This window comes from Rutidosis leptorrhynchoides, chromosome 1, assembly GCF_046630445.1.
Source record: "Rutidosis leptorrhynchoides isolate AG116_Rl617_1_P2 chromosome 1, CSIRO_AGI_Rlap_v1, whole genome shotgun sequence".
Classification (NCBI taxonomy): domain Eukaryota; kingdom Viridiplantae; phylum Streptophyta; class Magnoliopsida; order Asterales; family Asteraceae; genus Rutidosis; species Rutidosis leptorrhynchoides.
In genome coordinates, this window is record NC_092333.1 from 629,228,603 (window position 1) to 629,247,504 (window position 18,902).

The 18,902-nt window shown below is 34.3% G+C and overlaps 1 protein-coding gene and 1 long non-coding RNA gene across 8 annotated transcripts in view; one reads left to right on the forward strand and one right to left on the reverse strand.

Moving 5' to 3' along the window:
- Positions 1-266: 266 nt before the first annotated feature.
- On the forward strand, positions 267-2,948 carry LOC139885631 (uncharacterized). 7 transcript variants are annotated; one of them, XR_011772026.1, is made up of 5 exons: positions 267-742; positions 857-992; positions 1,109-1,193; positions 1,316-2,585; positions 2,676-2,948. It is a non-coding gene; the product is annotated as an uncharacterized lncRNA (long non-coding RNA). The 7 variants fall into 7 exon arrangements; XR_011772025.1 differs by having other exon boundaries at positions 857-1,829; positions 2,541-2,585; XR_011772022.1 differs by having other exon boundaries at positions 857-1,371; positions 2,541-2,585.
- Positions 2,949-7,967: 5,019 nt separating this feature from the next.
- Positions 7,968-18,902, reverse strand: part of LOC139885632 (glutathione S-transferase zeta class-like) — a 75,809-nt gene continuing 64,874 nt past the window's right edge. Inside the window, exons 3-10 of the mRNA XM_071869382.1 lie at positions 11,561-11,646; positions 11,379-11,450; positions 10,760-10,813; positions 10,575-10,654; positions 10,372-10,441; positions 8,692-8,751; positions 8,477-8,593; positions 7,968-8,105 (exon numbers count right to left, since the gene is read on the reverse strand). Coding sequence (XP_071725483.1) covers positions 8,492-8,593; positions 8,692-8,751; positions 10,372-10,441; positions 10,575-10,654; positions 10,760-10,813; positions 11,379-11,450; positions 11,561-11,646 — 524 coding nt within the window. The 3' untranslated portion in view covers positions 7,968-8,105; positions 8,477-8,491. The remainder of the gene's footprint in view (positions 8,106-8,476; positions 8,594-8,691; positions 8,752-10,371; positions 10,442-10,574; positions 10,655-10,759; positions 10,814-11,378; positions 11,451-11,560; positions 11,647-18,902) is intronic.

Consider the following 18,902-nt stretch of genomic DNA (forward strand, 5'->3'; position numbering starts at 1 on the left):
GTTTCGGGCTGTTTTACGCATTCGATCTTCGTTTTAACTCTGTTTTCGCTGTTGGTCTTCTTCATTCACAATGGACTTTTTACAAATGTACATGAATTACAATACATACGTATAACAATTACATACAAATGGAACAACATTGGATCGAAATAACGACAATAAACATGTATAATTTTGACGTTATCAACACATAGTCCAGTTTTTTGCATGGGTATAATATTTGCTTGCACTAATTGATTTCTCTCTTATCAAGAATTCAAATTAATACTCAAACCTTCTTCATCTCCCATCTTCATCAAACCCTTCACAATCTAAATAAAAACACACAGCTTCTCTTCTTCTCTCTCTCTCTCTCTTCTTAAATTTCTTCTTCATCCAACCTAAACCCTAATTTATAACCGTGACTGCGTGGCTGCTACCTTCTGCATCTTTCATCGACCACCATCACCATTGCCGCTGATGTTGCTGCACTTACCACCATCGTTTCCTCTGCTGCTACCACTGTCCTCGCTGCCGCTGCTGCTACCACTTACCACCATTTTTATATGCTTATTTTGAAGAAGAACGAACCAGAAACATAGAGAGAGTGAGAGACGTGAGTTTAGTGAGAGAAAGCTTGGATGCTTCAATTTTTGGAGGAATTGGAAGCTAGGGTTTTGAGAAATCGCAATTGGGGCTTAACCTAACGCCATGAAGGTGAATTTTCTGCATTTCATCACCATCTTCATCCCTCAAAGATTTGGTAAGAACCCTAATCTTGACTTTTGTTAGTAAGATTTTGATATTGAGTGATTTTGAGTGTATAACAACTGATGCACACCAGTTATAAGCATTTGAAGTATAACAACTGATGCAGGTGCTTAAGAATGAAGATTAATAGTCATTTGAAAGTGTATAAAACGTGTTTGAGCTAAGTGAAAGTCCAGCTGCGATTATTACATGAAGTTAAGGACCTAAGTGAAGGTCCAGCTGCAATTATTACAATTTCAATGGTAAAATTTCTTAATATTGACTTATTTTGTTAGTTATGATTGATTCTTTATGATTTATGCTTTTATTTTGTATTTGTTCTTCATTGTTACTGCTTATTTATTGTACAATCATAAAGATTAGTGCAAGCTGTGGGTGGGTTCTGTGATTTGGGAACTTGGGTTACAACTAAAATGTCTCAAAGAAGTGTCTCAAACTTAATTGTAAGTATTTTTTTTTTTGTGGTAATTAGTTGCAAGTATTCTTTTGGTAATTAGTTGTTTCACATTGTTCTGGTTGTTTAATTTTATCTATATTTGACTTGGATGTGGTTCTTATCTAACAGTTTATAATGAAAAGTTAGAAGGTGGAAGATGGGTTTGAGCATTGTCCTTGATGCAGGTATTATTTTGGTAATTAGTTGTTCCATATTGTCTTGGATGTACATACATTATTATTTTGTTAGTGAGCTTCATTAAGATCTTTTCATTTCTCTAAGCTTCATTAAGTTTTTTCGGTTCCACATTGTGTCACTTTTATGGTTTTTTTATATCTAAATTTATGTTTATTTTCTTTACAGTGACTGCCACTGTTGTCAGATATTATTAGTTTATTACAATGAACTTGCGAATGCTGGAATCACAATGTGTCATGAGGGTGGTGTAATTCATATAGATTTGATAATTTATGTTATGCTAACAAGAAAGAAAATTTGCTTAAAATCTAACTTAAATTTGAAAGTTATCTAACTTTTGAATGTGGCTCCATCCAGGCTTATGCAAAACACAGATTTGCTTAACTGGACCGTAGCCTTAAATGCGACGGTTTTTGAAATGCTACTATGAAAAGAATGCTTACAGGTAGCTTGAACATGCACTTAGACCATGTTTTTGGAGGAATCTATTTTCGTCTTAGGATAATGTTATGATAATTTCATTATTTTGCTCAGTCACATTGTTTTTGAATGCAAAGTTCTTTGTGATTTAATCCTCTTACCTTTCTTATTTCTCTCACCGTGGTACATTTCTTTTAGATCTAAAACACTTTGAATGTATAAATAAATCTAAACATTTTGAATGTGTGGTTCGTATAGTTAGTAGGTTATTGGGGTCAGTTTGTATGGGTTAAACGTGGTTGTGTTTCTTCAACCATAGGGAAATTAATGCATTGTACTATATGTATAGAAAATATTATGTTCATAATAGATGACGTTTACAGCTGAATTTACTTTACTATATACATATTTAGTTTATCTTCATAACTTGGATCATATATTAAGTTTATGTTCTTAAAGATGACATATTTGTTTGTGTTTTGTATGGCCTTCTCGATTTTCTATTTTGATCCATGTTTTGTTTTTACCCATTTACATTAGACCCATTTAGTCATCTTATTTATGAAATTTGTAAGTAGTGCAATTTTTTTTTTCTGCAGGTAAATCGAGTTTGGCTAATTCAATTTTTATGACCTTTATCCATTTTCTATTTTGATCCATGTTCTCTTTTTGTTATTTTTTGACTTAATCTTCATATTGCATAGAAGCATTCATTTATTTTGTTGTAATTTTGCAGGGTTAGATTGTGTTCGATGAAATGACGGAATAAATTGGGTTATAGGTAAAAATTTGTAAATTATACTGTAAATCTATAAATGATATGATGATGTGTTAAATGGAATGTTGCTTAAAATGGATTTGGTTATTGTAGAAGAATGATGGATATGGAGTAAGGTATGGGTAAAATGATTAGATCATCAGAAAGGGTCAGTTTCTTCATCTACACTTTGCAAAGTTATATATGTCATGTTCGTTAGTCATATTAGAGTGCTCTCACTTTCAAGTGTTTTAGTGACCTCCTCCTTTGTTGTTGTCAAAGTCGCAAGAAACTAGCAAGTTGTTGATTATAGAGGTATATTTGCTGTAGTGTTGATTCCATAATTTGTCATAAATACTCATGATCCACTAGCATGTTGTTGATTATAGAGGTATATTATAATATAATGTAATTTTTATGTAATTATTTTTTTAATTATTCTTTTTAGTAAACCCGTTTCTTTATATTCTCGTGAATTCACGGGTCCTTGCACTAGTGTTGAATATTTAAGTGGAGTTTATTTAAGATATTTTATGAAAATTTTGATTTGATGCTTTAACCCCCTGTGTTGGGGGCTGATTTTAATTTTTGAACAAAGTGTGTGGGGCTTTTGTGGTCTTACTTGAAAGAAAGAAGGGAAAAGGGAAAAAAAAAAGGTGAAAAGACGAAAATACTCCTAGAACTATTCATAAGTTGTCTAATACTAGTAGTTAAAATATGGTAATTACATCATTAGCCCCTCATATTTATTAGATATCAAATGCTAGTCATTTATAATTATTTTTAACGCGTTTCATCTTCTTCACCAATTTCATTCATTTTCATATTAGAATTCTCAAAACCTAATTTCCTTTGCAAATCAAAATCAAATCAAAATAAAAAATCATAAATGCTCTGAAGCCTTTGTTTCAGATTGTTTCATCAAATTGTTCGAATCATTTAAATGGAGTATCTATTTTGGGCGACTCTCCCAAACCTTGACAACCCCAGCTGATTTCATAATAGCTGCTGAAGCCTTTGATTGTTAATACAAATCTCTGCAAAATGAAAAAGAATAATAATTTTCGAAAAAGAAGTAAACCAGAGGAAGAAGATGACCTAAAAGAAGTCCCTGAAGACAGCAAGGATATGCGGTACCTTGTTTGTATCTTTTAATTCTTACCTAATTTCGTTAATTTTCATTCATCATTAGGGTTTACTCATTTAATTGTTCTTCTAGGGTTTCGTTATTTGCTACTAAAAATTTGGGGAAAACATAATAATGACATTATTGTGTACACTTACGCAACTGAGAGTAGATATTACTGATTATGTGTGTGTATTAAATTAGGGGAAAATTAATAGTGATTGATGGATACAGATTAGCATTAGAAGAGATAAAGTTTCTTAGAAATTAAGGGAGAGGATAAAGATCCACATATGTATGTAACTCGTTATGTGCAATTCTTAACAGATTAATGTTGAATGTTTTTCGACTTGCGTACTTCTTGTAAATTTTATGCAGGTGAATAGATATAACTAGTTGTGGAGCCCTCGCTTCGCGCCGGGGCTCCGTTTTGAATGCGAGTTAAAAAAAAAGTCATGATCTATTTTGTAAAAAAGAATTTTTTTTCGACATCTAACATTGAAGGGTTGTTCCTTTTGTGAAAGTTGATTCTTTTAGCGTTAAAGTTAGTTGATCTATTTTATAAAAAAGAATGTTTTTCGACATCTTTTGGTAGCATTGAAGGGTTGTTCCTTTTAAGAAAGTTGTTTCTTTTATCGTTGGAGACAAAAAAAAAATGTAGCGCAGTAGTGGCCTATGTGGGTCCTACTGTTTGAGCGCAGTGTACAAGTCAATAAAGCGTAGTGGGTGTTATTATTCAGTATTTTTGGTGTTAGTGATGGGATAAATAATAAGTTAGAATATAGGTATAAAGTGGGGGTTCGATTTGTATTTTAATGGAAGTTAAGGGGTTAGGTTTGTGAAAAGTGAAAAATTGAATAGTATTATTCATAACAAATAAGATAAATTTTGTCTATTAGTTATATTGGTAATTATTTGTTAAACATAACGTATTGATGTGATGTATACAAACACAAATGATAATAAAAAAATTACAATTTGTTTTGGAAATGAGCAGGTTAAGATATGTTAAGCAAGAATTGTCTAAGAGAATGTGTTTTTAAAATTATTAGTGATAAAAAGTGTTTTGAAGATGAAGGTATTTTTAAAGATGAAGATGTTTTTGAAATTAACAAAAAAGTTTTACGGACGTTAAGTTGAGGGACTAACCACATAATTTTTTCTACACATTGACCGGCTACATGAGCTTTAGGTAATTCAATGCATACAATAGTAGAGATTTAAAAGTTGAATGTATATAATAGGACATCTGAAAGTTGAATGTATACAATAGGAATTTTGTGAAAGTTCAATGTATTTTCAATCATTTTCCCCTTTTTAATAACAGTAGTATATAGAGATAAAAATGATTTATCTAACTTCGATTTCTGTGACTCGGGCTTCAGAATTACTGTTCACACTTCATAGATAAAAAAAATGCAAATAAAAAAAGAGTGTAGTTATTCATTCCAAAATAATATTTTATTTATCATCGAAGTTTTTGATGATTTGTTTGAATTTTAAAGTAGTAGCTTTTTCAAGTAGTTTGAATTTTACGCCGCCAAATGGAGTTTTTAGGGAGAAATTGGAAGTTGGGAACATCATCAACAAACTTAGGGAAGGACGACTTAGATGGTTTGGGCATGTCAGGAGGCGCCCACTTTTAGCCCCGGTTAGGAGAGTCGAGACCCTCGCCGTTGGCGGCGTAAGGAGAAGGGGTAGACCTAGACGTAGGATGGAGGATAGATTGAAGCTGGACTTAAAAGAGCTTCTACTGACGGAGGACATGACTTTTGATAGGAGCCTGTGGAGGAGTAGAATTAGGATAATTGAGTAAGTTGTTGTTTTTTTTTTTTTTTTTTTCAATGTTTTTATTACATTTATTGTACAACTACTTACATAACTATAACTAGTTATTCTATAGTTACACTATATATACCCCTCCACATAGTATATATGCATATGTATCTATTTATATGTATTTAGGCTATATACATGTACCGTTGCATATGTGTGTATCTATGTATGTATCTATGTATTTAAGTAACATGTATTGGTGTATGTATGATTGTCTTTCTTGTTTCTGTACCTAGGTATATATATCTACGAATTTATCTATATGTATATATGTTTAAGCATGGGTTTTTATCCATGCTTATGTGTGGTGCGTGTGTGTGTGTATATATATATATATATATATATATATATATATATATATATATATATATATATATATATATATATATATATATATGTATATGTATTTATTTTGTTTGTCTGTATGTCTACTTGAATTTAAATGATTTTGTGTTCTATATGATTCATGCTATTTGCCCTACTGTTGTGCAATACTGCTATATGTGTTCCCTTTTTGGTTACTGTGTTTGGTTGCATCTTGCTAGGCGCACATAACTCTTACAGGTACGTATCTTTTGCCCTATCTATTTCGTTTTTATGAGCACTTCTGGCCGGAGGTCCTTTTTGGAAGCAATCTCTTTTGCTCTAGAGTAGAGGGAGGGACGACCTTATCTAGGCGCGGGTTCTATACTCGCGGGTGGAGTAGCGACTTCCTTCTAATCTAGGGTACGAGGAATGATTGTCTACACCCACCTCTCCCATACTCCACTTTTGTGGGATTGAGTATTGTTGTTGTTGTTGTTGTAGCTTTTTCAAGCTTCTCTTACAAGTGACACTATTGTCATCAAATCTTTCTCTAAGACTACATATAACTCGTCCGTCACTCTCCTTCGGTCATCCTACATGACAAAACTAACGGAATACAAAAGGGCGTCAGATATAACGGAGTCAAGGCGTCAATTAGACTTCTAACGCAAAAAAAAAAAAAGAAAAAAAAATTGTCACTTCCTCCATACAACCACCAATAAGTGATTTTGCTGATTTAATAATTATATAGTAGTTTTTATTATTAATTTGTTTTTCACCCAATTACCAATCAGATTTTACCACATCACCATACTAGTATTTAACACAAAAAACTAACACAAGGGTTCAAAAATGTCATAAACTGACATTGCCTTGTCACAAGCAGATTGCACATTTTGACCAAAAAATATATAAACTGCATGTGATATCACAATAGAAATGGTCTAAGCTTTCTTAGAACATTTTTAACCCTGTCTGTGACGTCACAGACAAATGGTGTACTTTTTGGCCAAAAAGTGTAATCTGTCTGTGACGTGACAATGTCAGGATTTGACCCTCATTGAACCAAAATGTCAAAGCAAAATGTCAATGGTTTGTGTCAAATTCTAGTAGGGCCCACATATTTAATATTTTAACATTTCACTATTTAATAAACATTAATAATTAATATTTATAATAGAAAATAAATATTAAAAAATACATACAAATTAAATTCGGAAAAAAAGAACATAAAAAAACAGAACATAGAAAAACAGAACATAGAAAAACAGAAACCATTCGTCGTTTTCGGATGAGTGGTTTTGTGGTAGCGGCGTTGGTTCGATCAAATACTTGTATTTTTCGAGGAACACTGACCTACATACGATCCGTACCTCAACATATCGGTGTACGAAATGTATTCGTTTGTATATGGTGGTCTTTGGTTCGGGTTTCCGTATTCGTTTAGAGTTTGTGGTCTTTGATTTGGGTTCGACATAGTGTTTTTATTTTTATTTTTTTTTATCAGGATTTAAGAAAAGATATGAAAATAAGTTTAGAAAAGAATGGAATGGATGAAGATGAATAAAAGAAGATGGGGTATTTATAGAATGAAAATAAGTAAAACAAATTAATTTTCGGGGAAAAAAATATATAAAAAGGTCAAAAGAGCCGTTGGACGCGGACCAATCAAACGACGCCACCTTTCCCTGACGAACTGTTTTCTATCCGTTGCAAATGCAACTGACGCCCCTGAGATGTTTCGTCTGACACCGCATTATAGGCGTCAGAGGGCGTCACCCGTTGCCAGCGCATCTGACGGGGCCCCTCTGACGCCACGTTAAAACTGGTCTCAGGCTTTACTTTCTCAATAGGACGCCCCGTTTTAGTTTAATTGTGAGACGCTTTTTGTTTATTCTGTTATTCACTAATAATTGTAAGTATTAACGTGGGGATATAGATACGACAATTTAGTTCTTTAATCTACTGGTCCTAAAATACAAAGATAAAACAATAATTTCGGCCATGACGAATCCAAAGTGGAAAGATTTACAATGAAGCTAAATACACTACACATCAATATTAATTTCGTTGTTTATATCACACTCCATAAGCAAGAAAACATTACATTGAGATATTTTGATTTGAAACCTCAAAACATCATAACCTCTTGAAACACAACAAAATCAAGTCTTTTTACACTAATCTTCATCTATGAAAGCAGAAATTAGTTAAATTGCACCGGTAACATTCAAATATAACCACACAAACATGAAGTGCCACAACTACGATCGCATCTGCTGATATACAAACATATCACTAATCAATAAAAAACTTAATCAAATTTTGTTTAGCAGTTAATTATAAACTGTTTTGGAACTTTTATTTTTATTAATTTTTTTTTTTGAACGGCGAATTTGAATCAGCGGATCATTTATTTCAACGACCCGATCATAAACTGTTTTGGAACTTAGCAATAACATCAAAAATAGCCATAGATAACGCGGTAAGTTCTTCACCAGACCTTCTATCTCTTAATCTCTTAATATAGATTAATAGACTTATTAATAATAACTTGAAAGTTGATTAAATCCAACACACCATCATATTTCCTCAAATTATGTATTAACGATAATGTATTATTCTTAAATTCGTAGAGGGTACGAACCTTAGCTTAGACACTTTAACTGACGGGGAAATCAGGCTGGTTTTCAGGTGTGGCATTTTGGATTGCAGGCACCTGTTTATAAGCCTCGCTCAACCTCGAAAGAAGAGGGTACTCACCCTACACCAACAAATAATTGATAATCGTAAGCCTGTGTATCATTTTGATCTATCACACTTATGAAACAATTTTTTGTATAAGAACGGGACAGGACTTACCATGTCAAAGTTGTATCGTTCTGATAACCCATAAATTTGTGGAGCAAGAAACACATCAGCCTGCACAAAGTGGCACGAATTCACACAATACGGCACTCAGTATAATATATCAATTCATACTTATTGGGTAGTTGTATTAATCAGGAAAATAATCAACATTCTACAGTATATATATAGGGGCAGGATCAATGGGGAAGTAACCAACCGGGGGAAGTAACCAACCGGGGGAAGCAATTTTTTTTTTTCTTTCATTTTTTAAAAAAACTTTGTTCACGAACATTATAGATTGGATGAAAATAAGAACATTTAGAAAAGACACTTCGGGTGTGTTTGGATGAAAGTAGCTGGAGCTGGAGCTGGAGCTGGAGCTGGAGCTGGAGCTTATGAGATAGAGCTGGAGCTGGAACTTATTTTTTAAGCTGGTAGCTGGAGCTTATTATTTTTTATAAGTGTTTGGTAAACTAGCTGGAGCTTATTTTCCAGTTCATAAGCTCTACTTTTTTTCATAAGCTACTAGGGTGTGTTTGGATGAAACTAGCTGGAGCTGGAGCTGAAGCTTATAGCTGGAGCTTATAGCTGGAGTTGAAGCTTATGCACTAGAGCTGGAGCAGAAGCTTATTTTTTAAGTTGGTAGCTGAAGCTTATTATTTTTTATAAGTGTTTGGTAAACTAGCTGGAGCTTATTTTCTAGTTCATAAGCTCTACTTTTTTTCATAAGCTACTAGAAGTAGCTTATTTTTCTAGAGCTTATGATTTTCATAAGCTCTACTTTTTATGTCTACCAAACAAAGCTTATTACTTGGAGCTTATTAAAATCATAAGCTCAAACTCCTATAAGCTCTCATAAGCTCCCATAAGCTCCCATAAGCTTCTCTACCAAACACACCCTAAAAGTAGCTTATTTTTTCAGAGCTTATGATTTTCATAAGCTCTACTTTTTTTCTCTACCAAACGAAGCTTATGACTTGGAGCTTATTAAAATCATAAGCTCAAGGTCCAACAAGCTCGTCACCCAAACACACCATTCGTGATGAATGTTATTATTTTGGCGGGAAAACGATTGACAAAAATTACATTCAAGATAATATTGTTCGTGAAGAATGTTAACGTTTTTTTTCTTAATGTTTTGTGAAGTAAAATTTAGCCCGATTTAGAGTTTAGGGTTTAGGGTTTGGTGTTTTGGGTTTATGGAATAAACCCAAAACACCAAACCCTAAACCCTAAACCCTAAACTCTAAACCGTTCGTGTTAAAAACTCAATCTAAATCCTAAATCTAAACCCTAAACCCTAAATTTCTAAACCCTAATATCTAAACCCTATAAACCCTAATATCTAAATCCTAATATCTAAACCCTAATGTCTAAAACCTCAACATACGCTCGAAAAACACGATAATTATTATATTTTACTTTTCGAGCGTTTTCCCGCCAAAATAATAACATTCATCACGAAGTGTCTTTTCTAAATGTTCTTCTTTTCATCCAATCTATAATGTTCGTGAACAAAGTTTTTTCAAAAAACGAAAAAAAAAAAATTGCTTCCCCCCGCTTCCCCCGATTAGTTACTTCCCTCTTGATCCTAGCACTATATATATATATATATATATATATATATATATATATATATATATATATATATATATATATATATATATATATATATAAAGAATGAAAGATTACTAAGTAAATTTCATCTCCAGTTGCATACTTCCCAGCATGATCTTTAAGTAATGTCTCCAGAGCAGCAGAGCTACACAAGTTTATAAAATAAATTGTTACATAATAATGAATGTATCATTGCATTCGGTTTATTGTTGGCTCTTCAACATTCGTTGAAGTTAATATTTTTCCGGATTATTCAGTTATAGGTAGTCAAAAAAAACTTACCATCAAAGCCTTTGGAAATATGCTTATGCATCCATGGAATTTTTGCGTCTTGACCAACATTGACTCCAATGTAGTTCTACAAGTTGTGACAACGAAAGAAATATAAGAATTCTCGTTTAGGTAGATTCTTAATTGTGATGGCTGATTGGGATTTTGAATCAACAAAAAATATCTTACTCACCAAAACAGGTAGCCTTAGAAGAGGTTGTATGCTTGAACCAACAATATTCGCCACCTACAGATCCCAATGAATTTATAAAGAGCCAGCAATGGATAAACAAGTACATAATCATATCTTTTGAACTGATAACTTTGATCATGCAACCACGACCGTTAAAAAGTATCAATGAGGGTAACCGTCACACACACACACACACACACACACTCTCTCACTCTCTCTCTCTCTCTCTCTCTCTCTCTCTCTCTCTCTCTCTCTCTCTCTCTCTCTCTCTCTCTAATTCAGGGGACAAGGTGTCAAAAAGTTATTTTTGGTTTTACTCGAGTGCGGCATGACAATTGCCTGTTTCCGGACTATACCAAAATGGATGTAGGGTAAACTTGTTGCTGCCAGATAGGTCTCAGAACAAGGAACCAATGAAGTACACACTTATTGATTCGAAATATACGAGTTTAACGGTTCTCTGAAAATATAGCTTAGGATCTAATTTTAAGCTTATGGTTCCAATCCAAAGAACATAATCAGCTGAGTATGAATCATAGGATCGTTGGAAAAAGGAACTGATAAAGTAGCACTTCAATATATAATAAGTGAAAAAGCTACTAAAAACTAAACTATTTACCTGATAATTTAATGCCTTTCTCGCAAGGTCACGAGGTAGCAAAGGATGTTGAGGGTGCTTCTCTTCGAGGTACTAAAAAAATTACAGAGTAGAGCAATATAATAAGTTGAAAATGATACAAATCAATAAACCAATGTCATGAAGCATATTTTGTTGAGGCAAGCATTGATGAAATAACTAACCAATATAATTGCAAGAGAATCAGCAAGCACTACATCACCATCCACAAGAGCAGGCACATATCCAATAGGATTCATCTTTAAGTACTCTAAATTTATAACACTGATAATTTTATACTATAAAAACTATATATGACATTGCATGCTATACATTTAATCTCTTCCTTATTATTTGAACATACTTCCAAGGATCATTCCCAGGTATGAATCTAAAATACATTAAACTCTGTATAACCCATTATTTGACGGGAAAAAGAAAAAAAAAAAAAAACTTATGTTGACTTTTTTTAATAATTGTACTAAAAATCAGATGAGTATAGCATTAATAATAATCCCCACTTGAAATTAAAAAGAAATGAAATTCCTTTATTTGTTTTAGATTTTGACCCACAAATTTGAATCAGCTAGAAATTACTTGGAACCTATTCATTAAATTACTAGGGTTCAAAGGTTGACTAAAAGGCAGAAGGTTTTTCATGTTCGGGCTACTCGGGAGCCGGGAAGGCGAGTCATCCGACCGCTCCCATACTCTGATGTACGCAGTCCGGGAGGATTATGATGGGAAAATAAATCACAATGGGCAATCTACAAAGCGGAAACAAACATCCGTTTGACAAATACTTTCCCGACCCGTATGAAATCGTGAGGATGCTAACAAATAAATTATACTAAATGCAATTCAAATCAGCCCCAAATCAACAAACTAAAGGATAATTGAGCAAACACAAAGACACGAGCTTTTTACGTGGAAAAAGCTCTCAAAATCGAGAGTAAAAAACCACGGGACTCGTAGACCACTTAAATTCCACAATCACCAACAAGAGAGCAATACAATAAGTCTTCTCTAGATTAACTAGAGACATACAACATCATCATACTCTTGAACTACAACAATCAACAAGTATATGAAAAATCTAAAGACAAAAGAGGAAATTCGACACCCAAAAAACTGCTACTGTTTGACTGGCTGTAACTCGAGTTAGAAATCACTTGAGACGAATTCAACGGTTGAAAACCTTGGCCCAGATGTAAGGAACACGCTGTCCAAAAATGGTGAATATTCAACGGTCGGATCTCCGGAGATCGTCCAATTTGTGAGCTGCAGTCTTCAAAAAACGGGAATTGGGGTTTCTCTCTTTTTCTTAATCTCTCCACTCTCTTAATATGAAAAATGGCTAATATGAAAAATGGCTGCACACATTTCCTTTAAATGATGCCCTAGACATTCAAGGCCAAGGATACCTTTGTACGGGCCTAATTGTTGGGCTTTGGGCTTGACTTAACATTTTCCTCATATTTGGAAACCCAAATAAAAAACTCAACAAATCTCGCTCTTTCCAATTATGAGGAAGAGATTTCCATTCCGGTGATCGAGCAACATACCTTGAGTTTATCACTAGTCAAAGCCTTTGTGAGCATGTCGGAACCATTATCGTCGGTATGAACTTTATCAAGTTCAAACAAACCATCTTCAAAACTTTCTCTAATCCAATGATACCGCACATCAATATGTTTCGTTCGCTTATGAAACATAGAGTTTCTAGCCAAGTGAATCGCACTCTCATTGTCACAAAGAACCACATATCTTGATTGCTTAAACCCAAGATCTTGAAGAAAACTTTTCATCCACAATAGTTCTTTGCACGCTTCTGTTGCTGCCATATACTCAGCCTCGGTCGTAGACAATGCAACACACTTTTGCAACCTTGATTGCCATGAAACCGCTCCCCATGCGAAGGTCATCAAATATCCAGAAGCGGACCTCATGTTATCTTTGTTTACTGCCATATCTGAGTCTGTATAACCAACAAGCATCAGCTTTCCATTTCCAAATGTGATACCTAACTTGGAAGTACCTCTTAAGTATCTCAAAATCCATTTTACAGCTTCCCAATGCTTCTTACCCGGATTTGACATAAACCGACTAACAACACCTACCGCATGAGCTATATCAGACCTAGTACACACCATAGAATACATCAAGCTACCAACCGCTGAAGCATATGGAACTCTGTCCATCTCCTCAACATCCTCCTTTGAAGAAGGGCAATCTCTATCGGTTAGCTTAAAGTTGGTAGTAAGAGGAGAACTAACCACTTTAGCTTTTCCCATGTTGAATCTACTAAACACCTTTTCAATGTATTTCTCTTGTGATATATGTAATGCCTTAGCATCTCTATCTCTAGAAATCCGAATGCCAAGAATCTGTTTTGCTGGCCCCAAGTCTTTCATAGCAAAAGACTTGCTTAATTCTTGCTTCAGCTTCGCAATTCTTTCAATATTTTTACCACAAAGCGTATCATCAACGTATAGCAACACTATGATGAGGTCATCATCACCAAACCTTTGAAAGAAAACACAATGATCTGAAGTTGTCTTTCGGTAGCCTTGTTTTCCTATAACCGACTCAAACTTCTTATACCACTGTCTCGGTGCTTGCTTCAACCCTTATAGACTTTTCTGTAGTCGACAAACATAATCTTCTTTACCCTTAACCCGAAACCCTTCAGATTGCACCATGTAGATTTCCTTATCCAAATCACCGTGAAGGAAAGCAGTCTTGACATCCATTTGTTCAACCTCAAGATCAAGACTAGCAGCTAACCCGAGAACTACTCGGATAGATCCCATCTTCACAACCGGTGAGAAAATCTCCTCAAAATCAATACCCTTTTTCTGGCTGAATCCTTTGATAACTAACCTAGCTTTGTACCTTGGTTGAGAAGTATGCTCTTCTGAATTTAGTTTGAAAACCCATTTGTTTCTCAAAGCTCTCTTGCCTTTAGGTAACTTCACCAGCTCATACGTATTGTTCTCTTGTAAGGAATTCATCTCATCTTGCATGGCTTCAGCCCACTCCTACTTATGCTCATCTTTCATAGCTTCTGCATAACACTTTGGCTCTCCCCCATCAGTGAGTAATACATACTCATCATCATATTATCTAACAAAAGGATGGAGGTCTCGGGTAGACCGCCTAAGTGGGACAAATGGAGGAATATCTTGTAACACCCGCGTTTTGGGCCTAGTTGAAATAGACTATTTTGCCCTTAAGTGTTATTAAAAGTAATTTTAATAGTTGTATATTTTGATTATCTGATTGTTTGATTAAGACCAGTTTGTGACAAGAGTCACAGAACAGGTTCGTTTGTTTAGTTCGGACTCCGTTAGGACCTCCTAACGAAGTATGAAAGATATCAGATAACTGATAAATACCCGTGTGTTATGGAGTATGGTTTTAATAACCCATTTAGAGTGTAATCTGCTTCACTCTTTCCATTTTCTTGAAGCTTCTAAACCAAAACCGTACCTAATCTCCTTTACTCTTGAAACCCTAACTTGATCCAAGCTTGAAATTGGTTTGTGGATCTTTAGGAACTGATTTATATCATCTTTGTAATCATCAAACTAGGTTAGCATGCTTGAATCATTGCTTGAATCTTGTGTAATTTGGGTTTTTGTGTTCTTGAGCAAAAGTGAGTTTTGATGCTTGAATCTTGATGAATTGTGTTTTTTAGTGTTAATTGTTGTTAGATACATGTTCTATAGTTGTTATATGATGTTTTTGATGTGGTTTCATGATCAGATTGAGCAAAAATCATGTTTTGGGGTGAAAAAACGCGAAAACAGCGAGTTGTAGGTGTTCATCAGCACCCACACTTTTGATAGGTCACTCGTACGAGTGACCACACTTTTGAGGGTCAACCACACGTGTGAGGACTCACTCGCACGAGTGAGGCCTCAGTCACACGTGTGAGCACAAGGTCAGATTTGTGGAAACTTAATTTGGTCATACCTTTCAAACCGTAACTCCGTTTTTGATGAATCAAGTATCGTTGGTATCGTAATGAAAAATAATTTCTAATGGTAAACTCTTTAGAAGCTATATCAAAATGTATTTGGGTCAGAAATATAAGTATTAGCGTGCGTGTCTAGTGTGCATGCGTTAATCTGTTATTATGGGTTGAATTCTTGATATAGGTTTATGAATAAATGAATATATGATGAATATAGGTTGGAAAATTTCTTTATATGTTGCTATTGATGTTCCTTATCACTCGCACAAGTGAGCCTTCACTCGCACGAGTGAGCTTTCACTCGTACGATTGAGGCGATCAACCGCATGGTGAACCGCACGAGTGAGTGGTTACTTGAACTATTATATTTGCTAGTTAGATCGTACGGTTGAGATGTGACTCGTACGAGTCATATGTCACTCGTGTGGTCAACCGTATGGATCTACTGTTGTGTAATTAGAGATTTGGCCAAGGACCAAACGTACGAGTGAGGTGTCAACCGCACGGTTGAGGTTTCTCAGACGTGCGGATGAGTGTCACTCGTACGGTTGACAGGTCAGATTGATTAAGTGTTGGTATTTGTGTTGTTGTTTTGTTGTCGGGTTGTTATCAAGACATGATTACTGACTGTGTTATGTCTATTCTCAGGTGATAAAGACGAAGAGAAGGCTCAGTAAGATTAGAATTCTGAGTTCCTTCTGTTGCTGGTAATCGGTGAGTAGGATTATCTCCGGGTGTAGTATAGAGTAGCAAGTTGTGCTACTATGTTATACTGTTATAGTTGCCATTCTTAGTAGATATGTTGTAATAATGATCACTGTAGAGTTGCCATGCTAGTCGTAGTGACAGTTGTCCGTAGTGGTAGTTGCTTAACAGTTGTGTGCATAAGTTGTAGTTGCCAGTTGGAACCTATAGTTGTTAGGTTCAGCTCAGAGAGGTCAACCTAGTTGTGGTTGGGTCTAGTTGGCTGCTGTTTATTGAGTATAGTGCTGAACGATGCATCACCTGCGTGTGGATGACTATACTGGGGATTCGGTAGTAAAGACTATCGGTAGACACTAGACTGATCAGCTAGTGGTCGTGTGCCCGTACAAGCCGCCGATCCTCTAGTTGGAGCATAGTTGCTAGTTGCTAGATGAAATGTCCCGTTCTTATTGATTAAAAACGTTCCATATTAATTGATTTCGCTGCGAGGTTTTGACCTCTATATGAGACGTTTTTCAAAGACTGCATTCATTTTAAAGCAAACCATAACCTTTATTTCATCAATAAAGGTTTAAAAAGCTTTACGTAGATTATCAAATAATGATAATCTAAAATATCCTGTTTACACACGACTATTACATAATGGTTTACAATACAAATATGTTACAATGAAATAAGTTTCTTGAATGCAGTTTTTACACAATATCATACAAGCATGGACTCCAAATCTTGTCCTTATTTAAGTATGCGACAGCGGAAGCTCTTAATAATCACCTGAGAATAAACATGCTTAAAACGTCAACAAAAAAATGTTGGTGAGTTATAGGTTTAACCTATATATATCAAATCGTAACAATAGACCACAAGATTTCATATTTCAATATACATCCCATACATAGAGATAAAAATCATTCATATGGTGAACACCTGGTAACCGACATTAACAAGATGCATATATAAGAATATCCCCATCATTCCGGGACACCCTTCGGATATGATATAAATTTTGAAGTACTAAAGCATCTGGTACTTTGGATGGGGTTTGTTAGGCCCAATAGATCTATCTTTAGGATTCGCGTCAATTAGGGTGTCTGTTCCCTAATTCTTAGATTACCAGACTTAATAAAAAGGGGCATATTCGATTTCGATAATTCAACCATAAAATGTAGTTTCACGTACTTGTGTCTATTTTGTAAATCATTTATAAAACCTGCATGTATTCTCATCCCAAAAATATTAGATTTTAAAAGTGGGACTATAACTCACTTTCACAGATTTTTACTTCGTCGGGAAGTAAGACTTGGCCACTGGTCGATTCACGAACCTATAACAAATATGTACATATATATCAAAGTATGTTCAAAATATATTTACAACACTTTTAATACATTTTGATATTTTAAGTTCATTAAGTCAGCTGTCCTCGTTAGTAACCTACAACTAGTTGTCCAAAGTTAGATGTACAGAAAAAAAATTGATATCTATTATCTTGAATCAATCCACGACCCAGTGTATACACGTCTCAGGGTAGATCACAACTCAAAGTATATATATTTTTGGAATCAACCTCAACCCTGTATAACTAACTCCCACATTACTGCATATAGAGTGTCTATGGTTGTTCCAAATAATATATACACATGGGTCGATATGATATGTCAAAACATTTGCATACGTGTCTATGGTATCCCAAGATTATATAATATATTAGAATAAATGTATAATACAATATAAGTTAGCTAGGATATGATTAATATAGATTTGTTACCAATTTTCACGTAGCTACAACAAGAAAAATTATCCAATCTTGTTTTACCCATAACTTTTTTGTTTTAAATCCATTTTGAGTGAATCAAATTGCTATGGTTTCATATTGAACTATATTTTATGAATCTAAACAGAAAAAGTATAGGTTTATAGTCGGAAATATAAGTTACAAGTCGTTTTTGTAAGAGGTAGTCATTTCAGTCGAAAGAACGACGTCTTGATGACCATTTTGAAAAACATACTTCCACTTTGAGTTTAAGCATGATTTTTGGATATAGTTTCATGTTCATAAGAAAAATCATTTTCCCAGAAGAACAACTTTTAAATCAAAGTTTATCATAGTTTTTAATTAACTAACCCAAAACAGCTCGCGGTGTTACTACGACGGCGTAAATCCGGTTTTACGGTGTTTTTCGTGTTTCCAGGTTTTAAATCATTAAGTTAGCATATCATATAGATATAGAACATGTGTTTAGTTGATTTTAAAAGTCAAGTTATAAGGATTAACTTTTGTTTGCGAACAAGTTTAGAATTAACTAAACTATGTTCTAGTGATTACAAGTTTAAACCTTCGAATAAGATAACTTTATATGTATGAATCGAATGATGTTATGAACATCATTACTACCTCAAGTTTTCTGGATAAAGCTACTGGAAATGAGAAAAATGGATCTAGCTTCAAAGGATCCTTGGATGGCTTGAAAGTTCTTGAAGCAGAATCATGACACGAAAACAGTTCAAGTAAGATTTTCACTCGAAATAAGATTGTTATAGTTATAGAAATTGAACCAAAGTTTGAATATGAGTATTACCTTGTATTAGAAAGATATCTTACTGTAAATAAGAAAGATTTCTTGAGGTTGGATGATCACTCTACAAGATTGGAAGTAAGCAAGCAAACTTGGAAGTATTCTTGATTTTATGAAACTAGAACTTGTAGAATTTATGAAGAACACTTAGAACTTGAAGATAGAACTTGAGAGAGATCAATTAGATGAAGAAAATTGAAGAATGAAAGTGTTTGTAGGTGTTTTTGGTCGTTGGTATGGATTAGATATAAAGGATATGTAATTTTG